Raw genomic sequence first — 24059 nt, 5'->3', positions numbered from 1 at the left:
TAAGTTTTGTAGGCATTATTTTATAGCATACGGGCATTATTTTATAGCATAAGGGTATTCGTTATATTCTTTAGCAGTATTCAAAATAGAAAATTATATTCTCTAATTTGAACCAGCTTGTATATAGATCATTTCATACTCTCTAAATTGGTCTTGTGAAGGAATAATAAGAAAATTTGATAACAAATAATTTAATAATTTAACAAATACATCTCAAAAATGCTTAATGATTTTTAAAGTATCTTAGTTAATAAGATCAGTGTTTTTCAACTTTTCATGAGGCTGTCAGACTAATAATGGGAGATTTAATAAATATTTTTCTATTCGTAAAGATTATAGTTAATCTTTCACAATTTTTTTTCAATTATTGCCTTTGACATATGCATCAATATTTGGTGTCATAAACCTTAGGTTTTGAGAATTAATAACGAAAATTGAGAATTACGCGAAACAAAAACCGTTATCATAATCTGATGAATTATAATCGAGAAAGGTAAGAAAAATATCAAAACCAACTGGGTTGTCAGAAAAATAAAACATGTTTCAAATAATTACATTTCCCCACCTTTTATTTTAATCCGGTGATAAAACTGATTTGGATATTTTTAATTTCATTTTTCTGCACAAGTTTTTTTCAGATTAATCAGTACTAAAAATATTTTACTTGGGCTATGCACATTTTTGGAGTTAATTAAAATGATTTATTACATATTCTCTATGTTAATCGAAGGTAAACGATGCTGATGAATTTAAATATGCATAATTCTGATAAAGGTGGCACACAAATTCAGTTTCGAGAAAATACAATTATTTTCAGATGAAGCAATAATAATTTGAAAATATTAAAAATATAAAATCAAATTTATAATGCTGCGTTGAATCATTTACGATAATTTTAGAATTGTTTTTCACGGGAAGTTTAACAAAACCGGACTACAGAAAAAGTTTCAATACTAAGCTTAGAATGTTGAAGAAGAAATTGCTGTGAAACTTGAAAAAATATTATTGTCAGAAGGTTTTTAAGATGGGGAAAATCTTTACATTGACAATCAATGACTTATAAAAACGAATCATTCCGATTGTTATTAAGCAGTAAAGATGGGCCATGAGGCGAAAAATTGGTCCCAGTCTGCATTGAAAATTTCAGCTTTGTAAATTGCTATGTAAATTTCAATATTTTTTTTGCTTATTTGGACTATTATTTTGAAGCGTACTCTAATGCTATTTTACCTTTTACCCACGTCATTTGGCATTCTTTTCGGGATCTCATAATTTATTTTGTTTTGCAGCTCTTCTCTTTTTTTCTGGTCAATAATTTCTTTATTCAAATATTATAATGTTCTTTATTCAAATATTATAATGAGTCAACCTATTGATTAAAGAAATTTAATTACAGATTAGTCAGAAAAAATTACTTTTTTTCCCGAAATGGAATAATGATTCTCAAATAGTCACCCTATTTTTATCAACCTCTCTTTTAGCTGCGTAGAACACTTATTACACGTAGGTACGACGCATGAGAATACACATTGTATGTTAGATAAGAATACACAGAGGATACTGCGCTGAACACTATTTATTCTCATCTAGCATAAAGACAATGCTCTTATTTTTTCAAAGTAGCTGCTAATTTTAATGATAATGATTGCGCGGTCTTTTATTTAAACCTGACTGTTTCCGGGAAGAATCATTGGTGGTTCGCACTGTTAATCAATATTTGATATTTTTTGACGAATCTTTTAATTTTAAAATATTTATACAATTGCTATTTCTGAGTAACATTTATAAAAATTCAAGCATTTGCCATAGAAAAATAGAAGAAAATAGCTATGTTTTGTACTTGATGCTCATTTTTAACAACTTAGACATTTGAGTATTTACTCCAGTAGTGTTTTTGTGCAATTACCTGGAATCTTTACTCCAGTAGTGTTTTTGTGCAATTACCTGGAATCTTTACTCCAGTAGTGTTTGTGTATAATTACCCGGAATCTTTACTCCAGTCGTGTTTTTGTGCAATTATCTGGAATCGAAACAAGATTTCTGTGCGCAATATTTCCTAGATTTATCTTACTGCTATGCTAGTAAGTCATCCACTGTAAGAAATTCCAAATTAAATTATGGTAAAACGAATTAGCACACAGGCAGCTTTTTACCGCAAAATCCATTTTTACCAGAACATATAAGGGAACAAAACATCTGATATACCGTAATTTTTACAGTAATAATTATCGTAAAATTACTGAATTACTCAATAATCACAAAATAAATATTTCTTGGTAAAAAGGGATTCTACGGATGATGCACCCAAAATAGAAATATTTTATACCGTAATTTGATCCAGGAATTTTTTACAGTGTACATTATGCCCTTTTATCTTGTAATAAAGCTTTATGCAATAATTACTAAATTGTGACTTTATTTTGTGTTTTTCTGTCTCTGTATCACAAGTGTAATAAAGCTTCTTGTGCAATAAAGCTGTGTTATGATTAAAGCTTTTTATAATAATTTCTAAACTGTGATATTTTTTTGTGTTTCTGTATCAGGTGAGAGTGACAACTTTTTTTTGGGGTGTGAAATATTAAAAGTTGGATAAACGTTTAAAAATAACAGTCATAATTAGTTTGATGAAAATGCTTTATTTGATTAGTTTATGGGTAAAAATGATGATATAGTCCGTGTAGAATTCTGCTGTGAATCTGGATCAATAAATGATATTTTGGCTTTAAGTCCCCTTCCAGCTTGAGCTTCTTTTTTAGTATCAATGATGATAATGATTTCTTTGCCGGGAGATGTTGCTACGGTACCTGGTGGGATGTCTTCCCCGCAAAACCTAAAATAATAGATTTTTTTCAAACATTTCTCATAAAATTTCAGTCACAATTATTCATCTCTTTATTGTTTGGCATTTGTTGTGCCAATTTATTATTTTTAAGAAGTTTGTTTCTTATCCGATCCCTAATTCTTCCAACTATTTAAGAATTTAAGAATCGGCGTATATATATATATATATATATATATATATATATATATATATATATATATATATATATATATATATATATATATATATATATATATATATATATATATATATATATATATATATATATATATATATATATATATATATATATATATATATATATATATATATATATATATATATATATATATATATATATATATATATATATATATATATATATATATATATATATATATATATATATATATATATATATATATATATATATATATATATATATATATATATATATATATATATATATATATATATATATATATATATATATATATATATATATATATATATATATATATATATATATATATATATATATATATATATATATATATATCATGTACCTTTATGTATATTTATCATGTACCTTTTTGGAGTATTTAAGTCCAAAAATTTGGTAATGTAAATATTTAATTAAAAGATGTGTTTTATTATACATGTAGGAAACTATTTCTGATTTCTTTTGTTACGTATATAAATTAAAATATTTTAGCTAAATTTTTAAATTTTTTTAGTTTAATATTTTAACTAAACTTTCTTTAATAAAAATAACTTTACGCAAATATATGTAATTATGTTTCGCTTAGAAACTGAACATAACTAGGTTGTGATTTTAATTACCCATACAATGTTGAAATAAATGACTAAATATTCAACATTATTGTAGGGGCCATTAATTTCTAATCACTAAGTTGAAGTATTCTAATTAATTAAAATGAGCAGTGCCAAACACGTGCTGCATTTAAAATTGCTCTTTCTTTCTTTCACCATCGCCATCTTTCTTTCTTTCCTTCCTTCCTTCTTTCTTTCTTTCTTTATCTCTTAATTCATTATTATTTTTGTTATTTTCTACAAAAAGCTTATAAATGTTGAAAAATAATTATTTTTGAAGTGAATTTAACGCGGTGATATTTTATTAAATTCGGTCCATTATTGCAAGTAAACTTGATATTTGGTTTACTTGAGCAATTATGTATCAATTAATTAATTAGTAACCATCAGGAACTAATTTTTTATTGCATTTAAGCAGATACACAATCTTCCTTAATTAGGGTATGGGGATTCAGAAATTATTTTCGCTCTTAAACTACAGATCGTTTTTAAATTACATTCTTACTATATTTTTATCGAAATGTACAAGTTTGAAAACATTATATGTAACAGGAGAGCGCGTAAATGTTACGAAAAACTTTTAGGGGAGTTAAGGCAGATTACCATGATTGTCTGGAAATGTCGTCATAAGAGGCCAGGACTTCTCTTTTATGACCTGTATAGAAGCACACGTAGAATCAGTAAATTATAAAAAAGTGCCCCTAGAGTCATACGGCGATATTTCTGGTTATCGGATCCTCAGCAAATTTAATCATGGCAGCGTACCCTAACTCACCTGAAGTTTTTCGCAACATTTATGCCACCTTCTGTTATATATGGGTGATTCTCACGAAACATAACAATTCGGACCAAAAAATTTCTTCAAATTTAAAGTCTTCAAAATAATCTAAAATTTTTTTTGTATACTTCTTTAGCTACACTTATTAATGTCTCATAGACAGCAGTGCAGTTTATTGACATTTGCTCGAGAAAAAAAAAATAAAATAGAAATTCACCAAATCTTTAATGCCAGGAAAATGACATATTACCTCAGAAGTTTAAAAAACAGTCATTTTAAGCCTACAGTAAGTAACTCAATTTAAACCTTTATGTTAGATGGACCATAAATTGCTTAAATGAATTCTTTTTATCCACTGTAGAAAGAATCAAATTTTTTTTGCTGCTGATATGTACAGAATAAAATTGTGTATAATAATCAATCAATAAATAAGTAAATAACTTTGATTACATCCAACCATATTACAATCATACATAAACTTGGTATTTGGTTAATATTTGCTTTTCCACCTTACAGTATTAGCAGTTAAAAAAAATTTCTGGTAACACTTCAATGTCCTGGCATTCATAAGCCAGGAAAATGACAGCCAGGATAATGACAAATTCGCCATTTTATAGCATATAACTTTACTTTAAATTCATATTTTGGCCGAAGAGATTTATATTCTGCAGAAAACAACAGTATTTGTTAAAATAACTAAGATAAATCTATGTAGTTTTTGTTATTAATGATTTCAAGAAGCCAGGAAAATGACAGCATAAAAACCTACTCACCGTGAAAAAAATTTTGAAATAGATTTCGAGCCAGAAAATTGGTTCTTTATTCATGCAACAAGACATCTTCAGATAGGGTATCTAATCAATCTATTAACATAAGATATTGATTCCTGGAGCTATCTATTTTGGTTACAAATCACTAAATAAAAGTAGCCAGGAAAATGACAGATTTTCATATGACAAACAAATTATTGACTGAAAAAATTATTTTAAACGAAGTTTTAGTAAATAATATCCTCTGCGTATATTCTAGAAATGCTTACATAGGATAAGATAAAAAAAATTAGATTTTGAAAAGTGTATGGGAAGTTTTGAAGCTTGTTATTATTGGAAATATTGTTTGGGACATGGCAGGAAAAGGACATTTTGAAGTTCAATTAAATTTTTTAACTATACAAAACAGTCAATGCTAGTGCAAAGTCATTTTAAAAAGCTAACAGCAATGCTATTTATTAATTTTTTTTTAAAAAATGTTCTTTTAGTATTATAGTATTAGATCTTGGAGCAAGGGACAGTGAATGTCATGTTTCGTGAGAATCACCCATATAACATTTTTAAACTTATACAGTTCGACAAAAATTTATTAAAAATGCAATTTTTTATATAAAACTTAGAGAAAGAATCCGATTGCAGGTTTGAAATTAGCGATGAGAAGGTCTGATAAATAACATATATAAAATCTGTTAAAAATCTCGCGAAACAAAACAAAAAATCAATTTATCAATAAATAATACATTAATCAATTTTTTGATTGAATTTGTTCTTATTTCGCGTTTTAGAAGAGATTAAAACATGATTTTTGATCCATTTAGTGGATAATTTTCAGTAAAAATAAAAATTTATAAGAAATACTGAAGATTTTTGTGTTTGGGACCCTTAAGAGAAAAAATGATTAGTTAAATAGCTTACATATCTCCGTCGTATCTACTCTTGAGTCTGATTTCCACTCTTTCGTGAAAGCATTTTTGATTAAAGATTGTTGAGTTAGATTCAAAGCGTGGATGAAAACTGAAATCCATAAATTCTATTCTTGCTTTTTTTCCTTCTGGTGCCTAAGAAATATTTGAAAATAATAAGAGATACACATAAAGAAATACTTTTGAAGCTATGTAGGGGGATTTGTGATCACCACATTTAATAAATTGGAAAAAAATAAAATAAATTGTATATTCTGAACATTATTATGGTAAAAACTGTAAACTTGCTTTTAAAAAAATTTAATTTTAAAATCATTCAATGTAATTTTAAAGTGAATTGCGCCATTTTAAATGACATAATCAAAAATTTGAGCGAAAGTGATCAAATTGGACCGTAAAAATTTAAAAAAAAGTATTTTTAATTTGAAAAAGTAATTCATCCGATTTTGTTCGTAGTTTAAAATGATATAAAAACTTGTATACCGTACAATTTAAAAATTATGCCTTATTAAAATAAAATCCTAATATAAACCTATAAATCCTATTAAAATAAATAATAAATAATAAAAATTTATTTTCATAATATTCTAAATTAAGCAACATATGAGTAAAAAAAATGGTATATGACGTCTCATTCCTTGAACTATATATTTGGCTCAAAAATGAGAATAACTGTTTCAAATTTGAGCATGTCATTATACTCCTTAATAAGTGCATGGGGTTTCCATAATCGACTATATTTGATTCGGAAAATGCGTCATTAATCAAAATGACACATTTATGCTCAATTTTGAGAAATCTTTTTTTTTATCTGTGTATGAGAAAATTTTGTTTCTTCTCATTTTAGAATTAAAGTTTCGCCATTTTCAAATTTTGTAATCGACCGAAATAATTAATAATCGGAAGGTCTGAAGAATATAATGGGTGAGGTAAAATAGCCCATATAAGCTGCTAATTCTTTTAGCCAGTTATCAAGCTTGAATAAAGTCACGCACTTGTCTATCTACCAAATATAGCCTTTTTTTAGTAGGTTGGAACTTTTAATTTTGTTCAGTAGGGCTCAGTACATTTTAGAATCATTCGTGCACTGGGAAAAATTCTGGATCGTCACTCAGAGTGTCGATAATTTTTCCGGAACAAAAAATCTAATGTACTAAGACTTTTACATTAATAATTACCGCAAAATTACTGAATCACTCTAATTAAATAAATATTACGGTCTGATATTTTACAGTAAAAAGGAATTTCACGGATGATGCACCCAAAGTGCCGGTGCCTTATACCATAATTTGATCCGAAATTTTATACAGTTGTGTTTACTGGTATTATTTCAAGTCTTTTTAAGAAGAAGAAGACGAAGAAAAAGAAAGGAGGCTTTTGTTTATATCAGTTATTCACAAAAATAATGATAATACGGATAAAGTGAAATCTGTTATGAAAAAATACAACTATTTGAATTGGTCGTTAGGGCAAAACAAAATTTTCCGAACAAACTAATACTTTAGAATTACGTTAGAAAAGTAAAATTCTTGGAAATATAAACTGACTGTTTGGCATGTAAATCATTAATGGAATTTAAAAGAAGCAAAAACTGAAAATAAAATACATTCAATTTATATATAATAATAAAAAATAATTTCTGTATGCTTTTAAGGCAATTTTAGAACAGTACCCGAAGGAGAATAGTGTATTTAATCAGTTTATTATCTTAAAATCGTTCATTTTTCAAGTTTCAAAGAACATAATGTTACCTGAATCCACCAACTACATGAATCAGGAGGGAGATTTCTAGTTGGATATCCAGGAGTTTGTATCACAGTTTCTTCAGTAATATTTCCACCGCATGGAGGAACAATTTGGAAGAATTAAAAAATAAAAAAAAAGTTATAGTAACAGTAAATAATAAATGTTATTTATCAACTTTGGCTTAATTTTTATGACCAACATTGATTATAAAACCAATACAAATTAATATTTACTTCATGAAAATTTAATAAAGCTAAAAGAACTATGTATAGTTACAAAAGTAGAACTTTCTTAATTGAAAATAGTTTCAAGTAAGTTTTCTCATGTTTTCAAATTAATATATACCTTTTGTTAAAAATTCTGTTGTTTCAACAAAATCTTACCATAATATTCTAAAGGTTCATCGGCATTCTCGCAAAATTGTCCAGAGGAATTTGGTGGACAAACGCAGGTACAATTAGCTCCATCTCCTCTATAAGGAGAAAGAAAACCACCATTCTGACATGCACTCTCATTTCTGTTAGGGCAACCATCTAAAATAATTGCATTGAAAGTTAATGCCAAACAAGAATTGAGAATAAATATAAATCATGCAGCTGTTTAAGAGGACCGTAAAAATTCCTGTTAATCAATAAATAATGAGATTAATCCGTTTGAAAACAAAAATCGTAATTGTGGAATTTGGTAACTAAAACTTTGTGGATGGAACACCGATGCTTTATTTACAATTTTTTTCCCTGACGCTCTAATTACAAAAGAAATGTATATTTTTTACTAGTAAATGATAGTCTAAAAGTTAATAAAAAAATGCGTAAATTTATCGGAATTATATTTGTGTTAAAATATAAAATCCAAAATTGTAGTTTGAAAAAAAAATTTTTTCATTCATATTCAAGAGTTCATTGATAATAGAAAATTTATAATTAATTTAAATGAAAGAACTTTCAATGATGGATAACTGTTTCTCTTAGATCTAAAGAACTTCAAATAAGTGCAAATTTTCTTAAAATTGCTGTGCGGACAATTTTACCTTTAATGAAGAAAAAGACACTGTTTCATGATGTATTTCATAACCATAAATTATCAAAATATTTTTTCACTTATTTTGACCTAAGCATATGCATCAAAATGTAAAAAATTTAAAAAGTATGTTTAATAAAAATTCTGCGTCTAATGGCAGAGGAGATATGAGCTTAATAAGACGTTGTTGCACTCTAGTTTAAATAGTTTTTTGATTAGGTTTTAATTACGATTAGATTTGAATTTCAGTTAGATTTTACGGAAATTTAACTGATATTAAAAATCCACATTTTTGTTGTCTAGTGATTGTATAGTATTCTTAAAAGTTACTGTTTTAAGATTAGTTTTTTTTCTTCAAATATGTAAAATCTTTGTGCATTGTCTGCAAAATGTCCTACATTATACATAAGTTTTTTGTATTCAATTTTAAAATATGTAATTTTTATTTTTTAATATGTTGTAAAAAAGGAAAACATGATATTAATAAGATTAACTAAATAAGCCAATTAAAATAAATTTGTATTTTATAAACATTTGATTTACTGAATAAAGAAAATTTTTATTTTTTTTCAGTCTTCAACTCAGAAATATTTTTGCTTTTTTTAAAGAAGAATAAAAGAAAGTGAAGAAAAAATAATGCGTTTTTCTTTCTCCATAAATTCCTACCACAGACTTTACCTAAGAGCATTGATCATTGTATACAATACCTAGTTTAAGTTTATTATAATTCTCAAATTTTATATTAGCACTGCATACAATGTCTAAGCCAAGCATTGTATACAATGCCAGTTATGTATGTAGTTGCTTGTAGTTTGGTAGTTATGCTTTTAAGAGTGTTATTAATTTTTCAGATAGGTTCTTAAATATTTTTGAGGAATTCTTTTTCTTCCTTTATATTTCTCCACAACTATTGTAAAATCTTTCTCAATGATCGTACGAGTTCGCAGTTTTACATTAGTACGGAAATTAATTCGAAAATCTGATTCTATCATATTTATTTTTCTAAATGCTTAGAAATTAATTCGAACATTTTGCTGTATTTAAGTATTTCTCTTAATCATATTTAACTTACTAAAAATGTAACCTGATTATGATTGAAAAAACCTGTATTTAGTTTATAGTAAAATATGTATTTAACATATTTGGCTTCAGAGATTTTAATGAATGTATCCAGTTCAGCTCCTCTACTAATGGACTCAGATTAGTTCAATCATTGATTTTTAGTAACCTATTTGCTCTGTAATAAGTAGACATGAATTTATAATAATTCATGTTGTATTGTGGAATTTAAAACTAGGTAAATGCAACGCTTCATATTTGCAAATTGAAGACCCTTTATGATAATTGATAAAAATTGAGTATTTTAAGGTTTGAAAAAGCAAATGAAAAACAATTTTTTTGAAGTTTTGTAAATGTCAAATGTTAAAAAATGTGTTCTTAGGTAATTTAGTTTTTGTACAAAATGTGGTAAAACTTACCGAGTTCTTGACTTAAAGGGAGCACCAAAAACCGCGTAATTTTTACCAAAACTCTTTGTTAATGATTTTGTTAACGAATTTTGACGCATATTATAAGACAAAAAATTTGTTGTTTGATATAATGAGTTAAAATTCGATAAATGTATTAGAATTTGATAATTTCATCATGATACCTAAGAGCATGGCATGAAAATTATTTATTATTTTAAATTTACATAATAGTTTTGTATTTTAACTAAACGCGTGGTGAGAAATATAATTTTTAAAACTGGAATTAGCGGTTAACGGGTGCCATATTATAAGAAAAATTACCAAAGAAACAGTTTAAATACCGTATATTTTGGTTTCATTTACCAGAATTAAATTTTTTCTTACGAGAAATGTCTTAACGGGAATTTCTTTCCCTTGTGTATTGTGATACTTTTAAAATAATACTTACTACTGCATGAATACATTTTATTGATCAATTTGGCATCTCTGAAACTTATTTCCTCTCCAGATCCAATGAGTGTCTGAAAATGAGGATTCAAGGCCGCAATTGTGTTCTTTTGGAAATACTTTCCAGTAAAAGCCTAAAAGAAATTGTCAACAACAATGATCATCAAACTTATTTTTGCAAAAAAAATTTGAATATAATTACTGGGCGAACTTCATTGAATACAATTCTAGACTTTCCAATGTTTCCGAAATATAATACTTTGAAAAAGAGAAACTGCAAGGCGTCATTTGAGTTTTAAATGGTCAAAAAAGGCAGTTTTTTACGACAATTTAAGCCACTTATGAACCTGTGCAACTTTTCTTTTCAAAATGGCATTTTTTTACCTATTATCTATACTAGAAACTATTATACTGAAAAAATTTCCGAATCAAATTACGGTATAAAATATCGGCTCCTTGGTCCGTAGAATCCATTTTTACCGTCAAAAAAAATATGCCGTCATTTTTAAAGTAATATTTATTTAATTAGATTGAGCCAGAAATTATTTTAAAAATTTATTTTTGGTAACATTGTTTAAAACACATTATATTTTTATATTTCAATATTTTTTATCAAAGTAATTATCATTCAGTAAAAAAATTAAACACAGTTAAATTTTTTATTATTGATTTATAATTATTGATATCTATATGATTATGATACTGATATATGATTTTGATATTGATATTTATGATTATTTGCATTATTGATATAATGGGTATGTTTATAGACATTTTAGAAAGCGGAAAATAAGCAAGATCAGTATTTTATTCCACTGAACCATTATTTATAACTGTCACAAAAATAATATTTGTTAATATAAATTCTTAAATGAATTTCGAAGATTTAATATTATTTTCCACCTGTGTTTCGAAATATTTTTTCCTCTCAGTTTTGTCTAATAACAAATTATTTTTCCTTAAAATTATTTCTAGCGAAAATTTCTATTAAAACTATCCTGTCAGAAAAGCGGTTTAGAGTTGAAGCGTGACATAAGTATTTTGACCCTTAACCTTCAACCTTAATAAAGTGTTAAATTGAACTTTTTTTCCTTTTAAGTTGAACCTTAATATAATGTAATCAAGATTAATCAACATAATAATACGGTTCACCTTAACACTACAATAAAGGTTGCAGTAAATTTGGTCAATATTATGGTTCAACAGGTTCTGAAATGCCAAGTGTACACTAATAGTGATATTAATAAATCATCGTTTATTAATATTATTATTTTCTGACTTACCATCGGTCCGTAGTGCATTATTGATCTATAATCGTATTCAATGCCTCTTGGACTTTCGATTCCTCTATCGAACTGGGAATACCTTTGTACAGGCATGTTGTGCCAGTTTATGTGTATGTAGCCATCACGGTCATTTCTGGACTGCTCGTGGTAGAATCCGATGGCATGTCCAATTTCATGAATGATGATATTAGACTGAATAAAATAAATAGTATGCATTATTTAGTATGCATGAATCAAAACATATCGAAAGTTAAAAACTAATAATTTTTAAAAGAAATAATATAACAAATTAAGAAAGGTAACAGGCATATTTAAGGAAAAAAACTTACCTTGCTGTTTGGAGGAACAATTAAGTTCTTAATGCTTAGCAAACGTTATCAACGTAACATAAACAAATAAATAAATAGATAGTTGTTGATCAAAGATCGATGGAGATAGTTGTATACGTGGTAAAGCTTGATCGAGAGTAACAAGCTACGGAATAGAAACTAATTTTTAGAAAACTGCTAATTTTAATTACTTAAAATATTAATTAAAAAATAAATATATACTCAATCAATCAGATACTGGCATTTGGTAAAAAAAAACTGGAAATACAGCTGAATGTGGAGTTTTATTTTATTAAAGTTACACTGGAGTATACTGCACTTAACCTTTAACCTATATCTATAGGATATTATGAATTCAAAAAAATAAAAGTGAATATTGTTGAGTTAGGGAGGCCATAGTTGTACAAGGAAGATAAATCTTTTGAGATATAAAAATAGGATTGAGGAAACCCCTTTTTGAATTTCAAACCAAAAAGTTTGACTTGCGATTAATGATTAGATAGGCATTTCGAAACTAACCGATCAGTTGGGTCAATTTTTAATAAAATTTCTCAAAATTCAAAACTTAAATTAAATATCCCGGGACCAATTTTTGTGGAACATATCCAAGAATAATAGCATTGTTCTTGGCATTGTTCAAAAATTGATATATAAGTTTTGGATATAATAATTAGTATGCATGTAAAGTTGTTGACTTAAGCTTTTCCACATAGGCTACCTGAGGATTCATGGAGCTTAAGGTACAACAATATCGTGCCCAACTTCAAAACTGTGGTAACGTGGTCATCATTGGCTAAAAGCCTTCTTTACTTCCCAGACAGGCTGGTACCTATGGATCTGATGTCAGGTAGAATTTAAGCCGCCACTGAGGATCGAATTGCAACTATTTACAATGACTGCTCCCTGCTTTTAACAACTGATCAAAAGTGGCACGAAAATTTCCTTCTCATTTTCTAAGATTTCGAATATTTGAGTGAAGAACATGAACCTGCCTTTCTCCAACAATACTTTTAGTGGGAATATCAAAAACACTATAAACTATACACTGTGAAAAAAATTACGCATCAAATTGCAGTGTAAAGTACAGTTAGAGCCATTGAGCGATATGCTTTTAGAGATTTATTTTATTCAGTGATTTTTAAAAAGAATGACTCAAAATTTTTATTTAGTTAGAGAGATTTTTCATTATTTTTTTAGTGATTTAAGTGATTTTTTTAATTTAAGAGTCATTTAGTGATTTTTTTAAAAGTATCTGCACCCTGTGTGCCGGTACTTTTTACCATGATTTGATCTGGAAATTTTTAGAGCGATCAAATTGCAGTATAAAGTACCGATACTTTGGGTGCATCATCCATAAAATTCATTTCACCGCAAAACCTATTCCTATCATAAGATATTATACCGTATTTTTTGCATTAATATCTATTTAATTATAATCATTCAGTGATTTTTTAATAACTTTTAAAGTCATTTTATTATTATTTATTTTTTTTTTAGTTCATTTAGAGTCATATTGATTTCTTAGAGTGATTCAGTATTTTTTTTAGAATCATTGAGCGATATGTTTTAGTGATTTAATTTATTAAGTGATTTCTTAAAAAAATTATTCTTAAATTTTTATTTAGTTCGAGAGATTTTTCATTTCTTTTTAGTGATTTCCGTGATTTTTTTTTATTTAAGAGTCATTTAGTGATTTTTTAAAAGTATCTGCACCCTGTGTGCTGGTATTTTTTACCGTGATTTGATTAGGAAACTTTTACAGTGTAGAGTAAGCAACTATTGAATGCTTCATAAGAACAACATAAATCAACATTTACATTAAAGCAATAATCAAAACATTTCTAATAATGAACTTAGATTAAATTCTTTTAAAGGACATTTTCAAATTTTCAAATATTAGACAGCATATATTCTATCATTTGAGACTAAAACTCATATCTGTTATGAAAATGTCACTTCAACTTAAGATAAAAGTAATGAAAATAATAATTTTTGAAACTTAAGTAACCTTTGATCAGATATAAAGTGCGCTAAAATGAAAATTTCGACTTACTCGATTACAGCGTTCACCTATGGATACATCTTGTCCAGTAAAAAATCCGTTGACCCTGCCAATCATAGACCAACAACTACAAAAAAATTTTTTTTTGATAATTTCATATTGATTCAGTATTTTATTGTACTTCAGATTATTAATTTTTTAGTAAATTCATTTCATTAGTTTAGTCATTGATTCATTTTATTATCAATTATTCAATGACTCATTAAGATCATTGATTTCAATTTTAACACACTGAGTAAAAAATTCTGGCAAAAAAACAGTAATACGTATTTCCATGCTCTGTAAAAAATTCCGAATCAAATTTTGGCACAAGTACGGGTATCCGGGGGGCATCATATGAAAAATTACATTTTTCTGTAAAATCCATTTTTTTTTCATAAAATTTTATAGCGTCTATTTTACAGTAATGATCTACAGAGTTTCAGAAATTTTACAATAAATATTACTGTAAAAAGTACAGTAGTTCAGATTTTTTGTTGCGTAAAACTTTATTGTAAAATTAGATTTTACGGTGAAAAGTACCTGCTTCTAGATACCGGTTTTAACAGTAATTTGAATCGTAATTTTTCACAGTGTGGTAAAGATTTTTCTGACAGATAAATTCTGGTAATTAACATCTGAAATTTACGAAACTTAAGTAATTTATTTGGTAATTTTTCTATTCGTTATGTTAAGGGTTTTATTGAAAATTTCGATTTCCAAAATTATAGTTCGTATTGGCACAGATTAAGTAAAAATACAAAAATAAAAATTAGATTTAAGAGCAAAAATGATTTTCACGCCAGGCTCTGGAAAATCCTGATAGAATTAGCAAAATGTTCTACATAACTACCATTCATTTTACCATTTATTTGGTGATTTTAATATTTTGGCCTTTTACCAAGTAGAATGATAATAGACCTTATGATCTGTTTTCCTTTCTATGGTTTATTTGAAAAGACAGTGTATTTAAATGTTCGATAGGACTTAGCTGACGGTTAATTATTTGTTCTTCTAATATATTTCCAAATTTTAACTCAGGGAAGAGAAGTCTGAATGATACTTAAAAGTATTTTAAAATCTACTGCACCGGGATGGGTTGAATGATGGTGCCGGCTGGGATATTGACGACTGTTCTTCGTTACAGTTACCATTTCACTGCACTTTACACAGTGACTGTAGTGTGTTAGTTTGCTATTTGAGCTTCTTGCGCAGTTTAGCTTCATTCATTAAACAGCCATCGATTGCTTTATGAAGTTATTTTGTCAATCAATATATTTAAAGCTTCTGCTGATAAATATAGCGATTTTTTTGCAATCAAATCAGATTTATGCACGAAGAAAAAAAATTTTGAATAATTATTGTAGTGTAGGTTAATAACATTTCTGGTCAAAAAAATTATTCTGGTAATTAAAACATAAATAATTGATATTCAAACCATTCATTTAGGAATTTTACTGTTCATTCTGGCAACTGTTTACCGGAATTTCTGTTTTTTTTTATGTTATAGTTCTTATTACCATGCATTCAGCAAAGAACTACAAGAATGCAAGATAAATTTAACTTAAATCATTTTTATACATGCTCTAAGGTATCATGATTAGATTATAAAATTTTACCACATTTACCAAATTTTATCACTCATTATAAAACCCTATTTAATTATTAATTTTGCCATAATCAATACGAAAGCATTTCGAAGAAAATCACCGAACTTTTGGCGTTCCCATAGAGAACAAACACAAATTTTACCATGTTTCGGAAGATTTGACCATACTTTTTTTCTCAGTGTGAATCGATTCAAATTTGAATAAAGGAAAAGAACGTAAATAAAGCACAAGTAAATGTAAAAAGATGGATATTACTATAGTTTTGGTTCAGTAAACAAGAACCTTCCTCATTAAACACAAAAAAATATTTTATACAAAAAAAAAAAAAAAAACCATAAATTGTATGTGTTTAGATTCTTAAGAATGTTCTTGTTTATAGAACCGTAACTATAGTAATGCCCGTTTCTGTACCTTCATTTGTGTTTTATTCACGTTGTTTTGCTTATTGATATATAGCACAAAGTATACCTTATACTCATTTGCATATTCAAATATGAATTGTAAATTATTCATAAATTACTTATATTTATGGATATCCCGTTATTAACGAGACGTTAAGTGAGATTATAGTTAAGTAAAATCGAGGTCTTATCAATTTAATAAAGTTTTGTTGGAATTATTAGCTAATATACTACAAAAATCTACTCATAACTAGTAATTATGGCCCACAGGAAACTAAAAAAAATAATTACATTGTTTAGACGTACTTAAAGAGGATAAAAAAAAATGGAAAAAAGAAAAGAAAAGAATAAAAAAGAAACGGAAGTGGAAACGGATTGGGCTTGTTCCGGAAAAATTTAAAGTAAACAAGTTTTTGATTGAAACCCTCAAGTCAAAAGAAAAAGAGGAATATCTGAAAATACTTCACGCAAGAATATGAAAAAATAACATTACGTCGAGGTCTTATTAATGTAATAAAATTTTAGTGGAATAATTAGCTAATACACTTCCAATATTTAATTAAAATAACTATTTATCATTGCTCACAGAAAACTAAAGAATCACTTATAATAATTAGATACACTTAAAAAGAATGAAAAAGGGAAAAAAAATAAACTAAGAAAAGAATGAAAGGAAAATGAAAAAGAAAAAAAAATGAAAATGGATTAGTCATCTTCTAATTAAACCTGAGAAATTTAAAGTAAAGCAAGCTTTTTAAGTAAAACAAACAAGAAACCTCAAGGCAATAGAAAGAGAGGAAGACCCAAAAATATTTGGCTCCGGACAATTACACGTGAATTGAAAATAATAGGAAAAACATGGGGTGAGGCAAAATGTCTGGCCACAAATAGAGTGAGATGAAGAGTTATGATAGAAGCCATTTGCTTCAATTCGGAAAGAAGAGGATTATTTATGTATGTTAAAAAGATATGAAATTCAGATAAAAAGATTTAAATGAAAGAAAAGTTGTAAATAATTACCCTTCTTTGTCTGCTCTGAACCGTAAAAAGCTGAAATCCGTTGGCTTTTCTGTAAATTTCAAGCATGAATGTTTTTCCCATTCTTTCATTGCATCTACAATCATGGATTTTAAATTATCGTCCACTGCTACACATTAGAGAAAAAAAAATTTGATTATTTTAATTTAATATTTTTGAACACTGCAAATTCAAAATAAAAAGTATTTTTCAGTTAATTAGATTTTATTAAAACAATACTTTTTTATTGACACTGTCAGATATTTCTTGGAAAAAATGGTTAAATAACAATTTATTTAATTGTCATTTTACCATATTCAACTATAACAGTCAAATTACCATAAAAACGATGTTATTCTAACTATTAAATGTGAGAAAAATCGTTTATCGGCGGTTTTCACGCAATACGGTTAAACAACTAAAATTTTATCTTCGCCAATCAGGCCCACAATATGAAGTCCCTTTTCTCGTTGCGGCTGAATACGTACTGTTGCTAAAAGTAAGTACCCAGTTACAATATCCTCATGATTGATTGTGCGGGAGTTCGTATCCCGAAGATTACACCACTTCCTTCAGTAAAGTTTCCAGCGTTTTGCTCTCTCCAATTGGCGATTCTGGACTATTAGAAAAGTAAACTCTATCCTCTCATAGATGGTAGCACCATAGAGTTGCTCAACACAAAAAAGTATTTCTTAATTCTCATAATAGATAGCTCCATCAGAAAAAATAATTGAGCCACATTCCATGATTCATTTGGTAAAACACAACCCAAGCATAACTTAACTCTAATATTCATTACCTAACAAAAAGCATCGCATAACCTAACTCCTATGTCTAGTTAAATTTCATTCTAACTGTTTTTTAATCATACCAGTTGTTAAGGGTTTCAAAACCATAAAGGTAGGAAATGTTCATAACCCTAAACTTAACAGTAAGTTGAATAGACGGACTGCTGTCTATTATTTTACCTTCATTTTAGAATGAAAATTCTAACAGTGTAGGAAATTAATTATAACGGATAATTAATACTTCGATTTTTTAGACTCAAAAGTTTTAATTTTGTTTTCTAGTTTAACTTCATTTGATCTCGTATCCATTTGCTTTTATTTCCTCATAACTATGAAATGTATCCGAGTTTGCAAATTTCTTTCATTGCAAACTCATACACATTTAAAATAATAAATTGCACATTGGTAAGATGGAATTAATAAGATTTACATATTAGTTATTTTATTAACAGGATTTTTTTTTAAATGAAAACCATGATGAATTTAATGCATTGTTTTATATTGAATTTGGATTGAAATGGTATTTTTAAATGAACTTTAAACTCTATTAATTTTAACATTTTTAAAATGTTATTACAGTGGTTAAAATATTTTCTCCAAAATATATTAATAATGATAGTATAACATACAAATAATTCTTACAACTATGAAAGTTATAGGAGATTTTGCCATTTGTCCATAAAGTAAAAACGTTGACGATGCCTTTCATTTCTTGCGCATCTCTCAAAGATGTTCGTCCCCATGGCAATGCAATATCCCCCTGCACTATTTTTCTTCCATCGAATGTCTTTGTAGGGTTGAACTCCGTCAATAAATTCTAAATTAAAAAAGAACATATTAATAACAATGGGTATTTTTTTAAAATTTGTGTGAAAAAGAAAGCTAATACTAATTATATAAAGTGAATGGAAATTATCTGTCCAAGTTATAGGAGATTGCACTTACAAGGGAAACTAGGGAAGTGTGACTCGCAAATTTTGAAATAAATTAGTGGGATGTATGCCTTATGAGGAATAATTTTAGGGGGAAGCATTCGTTTCGGCCTATAGAAAGTCCTGTGAGAGATAAAAAATAATTCAATGTATAGAAAAATCGGTATTTTATTACTTCAATGCAGACTATTAGTTATTTTAATTGTCTCATACTCCAATTAATTTTGTAGTACTTTCACGTACTATATAATGCATTTTTATTGTCAAAATTGATTTCGAAAATTTTATATATCTGTAGTTTTTCAGAAAAACCTGTTATGTTAATTTTACAAAAAAAGTTTACATCAAATTTTTAAAATTTTTTTTTCCAAAAAACTTTTCAAATTAATTGGAGTATATAATTGCAAATCAATTAATTAATTAATAATTAATTTTCTGGTTAATTTATTAATTATCAAATTAATTAGTTATCCAATTAATTACAAATTAATTGGATTATGAGACAATTACAATAACTAATAGTCTGCATTGAAGTAATAAAATACCGATTTTTCTATATATTGAATTATTTTTTATCTCTCACAGGACCTTCGATGGGCCGAAACGAATGTTGCCCCCTAAAATTATTCCTCATAAGGCTTAAATCCCACTAATTTATTTCAAAATTAGTGAGTCACACTTCCCTAGTTCCCCTTGTAAGTTATAGAAATAAGGTGCCTAATTTTTTTTCTTCATATATTCGAGCAAAGCTTACAATTTGAATTCACACTGTGAAATATATACTATACGAATCAAATTACATATAAAGCACGGGAACTTTGAGTGCAGGACCCGTAAAATCTATGTTACCTTAGAATATTATTAAACCGTAATTTTTACAGTAGTATTTATTTAATTAGAGTAATTCAGTTATTACAAGGTAATTATTGCTGCAAAATTTATGGTGTATCAGATTTTTTGTACCGTGAAATGTTCCGGTGATAATGAATTTATGGTAGAGGTACTTTTACCGTAAGTACTTTACAGAAATTCAATTCAAAATTTTTTTACTGTGCATTATGTAGGAAAACAACTAAAGCAAGTAAGAATATCATAATAAACTTGTAAAAATCACTAAACAAGGCATGTAGTCTATTAAATGGTTAAATAAAAGCTTAAACGTTAGAAAATAAGTGGGCATTACATGATAAAACTTCGTATAAATTAAATTTTATGGATTGCTGTTACTTTTAAAAACCATGCAATTCATTTTATTTCTTTCAAGAATTATAGCGTGGCCAGATTCATTCATTTTATGCAACAGTCATACGTATTAAAATACTTTAAATTATTTTTTCATTTTTATATATTTATTTTTTTTATGAAATTATAAACAGAAAATGTAAATCGCAGTTCAAGTTATTTTTATAGTAGATATTAAATAAAGAAGTTTTTTTTTAACATCATTTTTCAGTTTTCTTTTCTTATAATTATTGTTTGTTGCATGATTATGCGCAGTGTAATAGTGATTTCACATTAATTCGCAGAACGCATTCGAATTTATTAAAAATATATTTATATACTTATGTATACATTAAAATTTATTAAAAATATATTTATGTAAAAATTATTGGAATTAATTAAAAATGTATTGAAGTAGTATTTAATTGAATGTATTAAAAAATATGTTTATGTATAATTCGCTAAAATTTATTAAAAATATATATTTATAATAAGATTTCATTAAATTCAATAAATTTATTAAATTTATTAAATTCATTAAATTTAGTTATATATCTAGAATTTTTGGTTATTCTGTAATGACAACCCTTAATATATGTTTACAGATTCCTTGTAAAAAATTAAATCAAAAAATACACACAACGCCGGTTGTAAAACAATATTTAAAAGAAGAAAAAACAAAATCTCCATCGAAATCAGTTGAATAATCAGTGAGGGATTTGAAATGAAAAACATCAAAACCTGTTATGTTGTCGGGGGAAACAGAAAGAACCTAAGGTGAGATTATTAGCAACACTTTCAAATTTTATCAGGCAATCAAACTGGTTTAGGAGTTTTTTTTCTTGCCTTTCACCAATACTGATTAGTTACCTTTTGAGTATACCTTTCCCTTTTCCTCCCCTGCATGATTTTGACTTCAGTTTTAAAGTTATTCTAAGAATGTATAATGTGGGATGCCATTATAGAACAGCCTGTATGAAACGGAATTTAAAAATGTCAATTTAAAGCTAAAACTAACGAAATGTTATTTGAAAGAGAAAGACATAGCTTATTGGTCATTATTTTTTTTTCAAGGAATGTGGTTCAAGTGTGCAGATAATTTAAAGAAACTAATACTTTTCTGTTTAAAAGAATAAAAATTAATTGGAATAATTAAAAACAAAGTAACATTAATTATAAAAACGTTCATTGCTATCTTGATTAAATTTTAAAATTCCACAAGAATGAAAAAACTTTTATTTAGGTGTGGTTTTTAATAAGCTTTGTTTTTTATAAGTAAAATGATCCGTTCTTAACATAATAGACGAAATTGAAGTTTAATATCCCAATATTTCATTAAAAAATATCAATATTTTACAATATAACGCTATATTTCTCTAATTTAACTAATTTACATTTTTTTTTCGTAACCCAACTTAAATTTGTAGGAATTCATGGTACTTGATATATTTGAAAATTATCGTTATCACTAATACACGTGATATCAATAATACTCGTGATGATATCTTATTCAATATCTATCATTGTCAATAATTATCTGTTGCAGCCCAGCTGTCAATAATGGTCTCTTACAGCATAGTTGTCGTTAAAGAAGGCCTTTGATATCATACATAGAAGAAAACAATTCTGGTAAAATTATCGTGCAAATTAATGAAGACATTTTTGTTTAAAAAGAATAAAAATAAAAATAATTTAAGGAAAAAACGTATTTTTTGTCAAAAAAAAAAAGAAAAAAAAAACGAAAGAAAAATACGACATTTAGTTTAAGAAGAGATATTCACTATACACTACGGAAATTAGTTTCAATCATCTTTATTGCGATGTTAAGAAAATATCGATATATCCTGATCGATGTTCCCTATATCAATATACCTAGCTGTAATAACGATTGAAAAAAAAATATTTAACTTACCAAGCCGTCGAAGCTCATCAATTCTTTTGCAATATCGTCACACAAAACAAAGTTGCTTACGACAGTAGAAAAAATACAACATATAAAAATGAAAGTCATGTCTGTTAAGACAAATATCTTCAGTAAAAAAGAAGAGTATGCCAAAATTGTGAAACGTTTTTTGCAATTCACTTACTTATGTTGTTTGAGATGCTGTTAGTGATTCTCTTACTTATAAAAAACTGCCCCCATGATTTTGAACCCTCAGACATTGACCTTGTGTAGATATAAATAATTGTTTGAACGAGGAGGTAATAACTGCTGGCTCATATATTTTCTTTATCTCATTTGTATCATATTAACAACGCATTAATGGTTTGCTATTATTTATTATAGAACATAAAAACTGACACCTCTCAACTAATTTACAATCACTTATCAATTACTTATTAAATACTTCTTCAAAAAATTAAAAAAAAATTATTTCCATTCTAAAAATTAGTAAAATTTGGCAAATAATTTTTTTTAGCAACCTATTGATATTTCAGTATAATTAAACGTTTTATAATATGAATTTCCGTTCCAGTAAATACTTTGTTATTTTAAAAGTAAAACAATATCTAAGACAAATTTATTTCTGGAAAAAAGAAACCATTGTAATTTAAATAGAATTAAATTCTTATAAATGCAAATTTTTGTTTCAGTAAATACTTTTGCAATTTTAATTTTAAAACAATATCTCCGCGTAAATCAATTTCATTACGATAAAAAAGATGCTAATAATAATAGGATAAAATTCTATTAATAATTTAGATTGGATAAAATTCTTAAAAATTCGAATTTTCGTTTCAGTTAATACTTTTGCTATTTCAATAGTAAAACAATGTCTCAATCTAAAACAAATTTACTACTGCAAAATAGATACTATAATTATTTAAATCAAATTGAATTTTTATAAATACGAATTTTTATTCCATACTTTTGCCATTTTAATAGTAAAGCAATGTCTCAATGCATAATTTTACTACTGTAAAAAAGATAATATTATGATTTAAGTAGAATTAATTTTTATAAGGACGAATTTTCGTTTCAGTTACTTTTGCTATTTTAAGAGTAATTCAATGTCCCAATGTAAACAATCTTATTACTATAAAAAAGGTACTGTTATGGTTTAAATAGAATTAAATTCTTATAAATACGAATTTTCATTTAATACCTTTGCCATTTTAATAGCAAAGTCTCAATGCAAAATAATTCTTCGATTGTAAAATAGATACTATTATGATTTTAATAGAAATATATTGTTATAAATACGAATCTCCGTTTCAGTAAATACTTTTGCTACTTTAAGAGTAAAACAATGTCCCAATTTAAACAATTTTATTACTATAAAAAAGTTACGATCATAACTTAAATAGAATAAAATTCTTATAAATATAAACTTTCGTTTAATACTTTAGCTATTTTAATAGTAAAACAATATCTCAATGTAAAATAATTTTACGTCTGTAAAAAAATACTATTGTAATTTAAATAGAATAAAAATTTTATTCATAAGAATTTTTGTTTCAGTAAATACTTTAGCTATTTTAGGAGTAAAACAATGTCCCAGAGTAAGCAATTTTACTACAGGAAAATAAATACTGTTATGGTTTAAATAGAATTTAATTCTTGTAAATACGAATTTTCATATAAAACTTTCGCTATTTTAATAGTAAAATAATGTCTCAATGTA

The 24059-nt window shown here is 26.6% G+C and overlaps 1 protein-coding gene across 1 annotated transcript; it reads right to left on the bottom strand.

Moving 5' to 3' along the window:
- Window positions 1-2625: 2625 nt before the first annotated feature.
- LOC107438087 (zinc metalloproteinase nas-36) lies at window positions 2626-22544 on the bottom strand. Its single transcript, XM_087156105.1, has 10 exons — window positions 22346-22544; window positions 18923-19097; window positions 17496-17622; window positions 14477-14552; window positions 12092-12286; window positions 10810-10942; window positions 8253-8405; window positions 7878-7978; window positions 6119-6261; window positions 2626-2830 (listed from the first exon to the last, which is right to left on the bottom strand). The coding sequence occupies exons 1-10, from the start codon at window positions 22442-22444 to the stop codon at window positions 2644-2646; spliced, it is 1389 nt and encodes a 462-aa protein (XP_087012231.1). The 5' UTR covers window positions 22445-22544; the 3' UTR covers window positions 2626-2643.
- Window positions 22545-24059: the final 1515 nt, after the last annotated feature.

The sequence above is a fragment of the Parasteatoda tepidariorum genome, chromosome 2 (assembly GCF_982258835.1).
Source record: "Parasteatoda tepidariorum strain Cologne lab strain chromosome 2, Ptep-v5.0, whole genome shotgun sequence".
Lineage (NCBI taxonomy): Eukaryota > Metazoa > Arthropoda > Arachnida > Araneae > Theridiidae > Parasteatoda > Parasteatoda tepidariorum.
This window is presented reverse-complemented; position numbering and strand designations above follow the sequence as displayed.

Excerpts from the sequence above, each read along its gene's own strand:
- LOC107438087 (XM_087156105.1), bottom strand. The coding sequence starts at position 22,444 with ATGACTTTCATTTTTATATGTTGTATTTTTTCTACTGTCGTAAGCAAC. Across the intron at positions 6,262-7,877 it reads CATGTAGTTGGTGGATTCAG|GCACCAGAAGGAAAAAAAGC; the intron begins GTAACATTATGT and ends AATATTTCTTAG. Across the intron at positions 2,831-6,118 it reads AGTAGATACGACGGAGATAT|GTTTTGCGGGGAAGACATCC; the intron begins GTAAGCTATTTA and ends CTATTATTTTAG.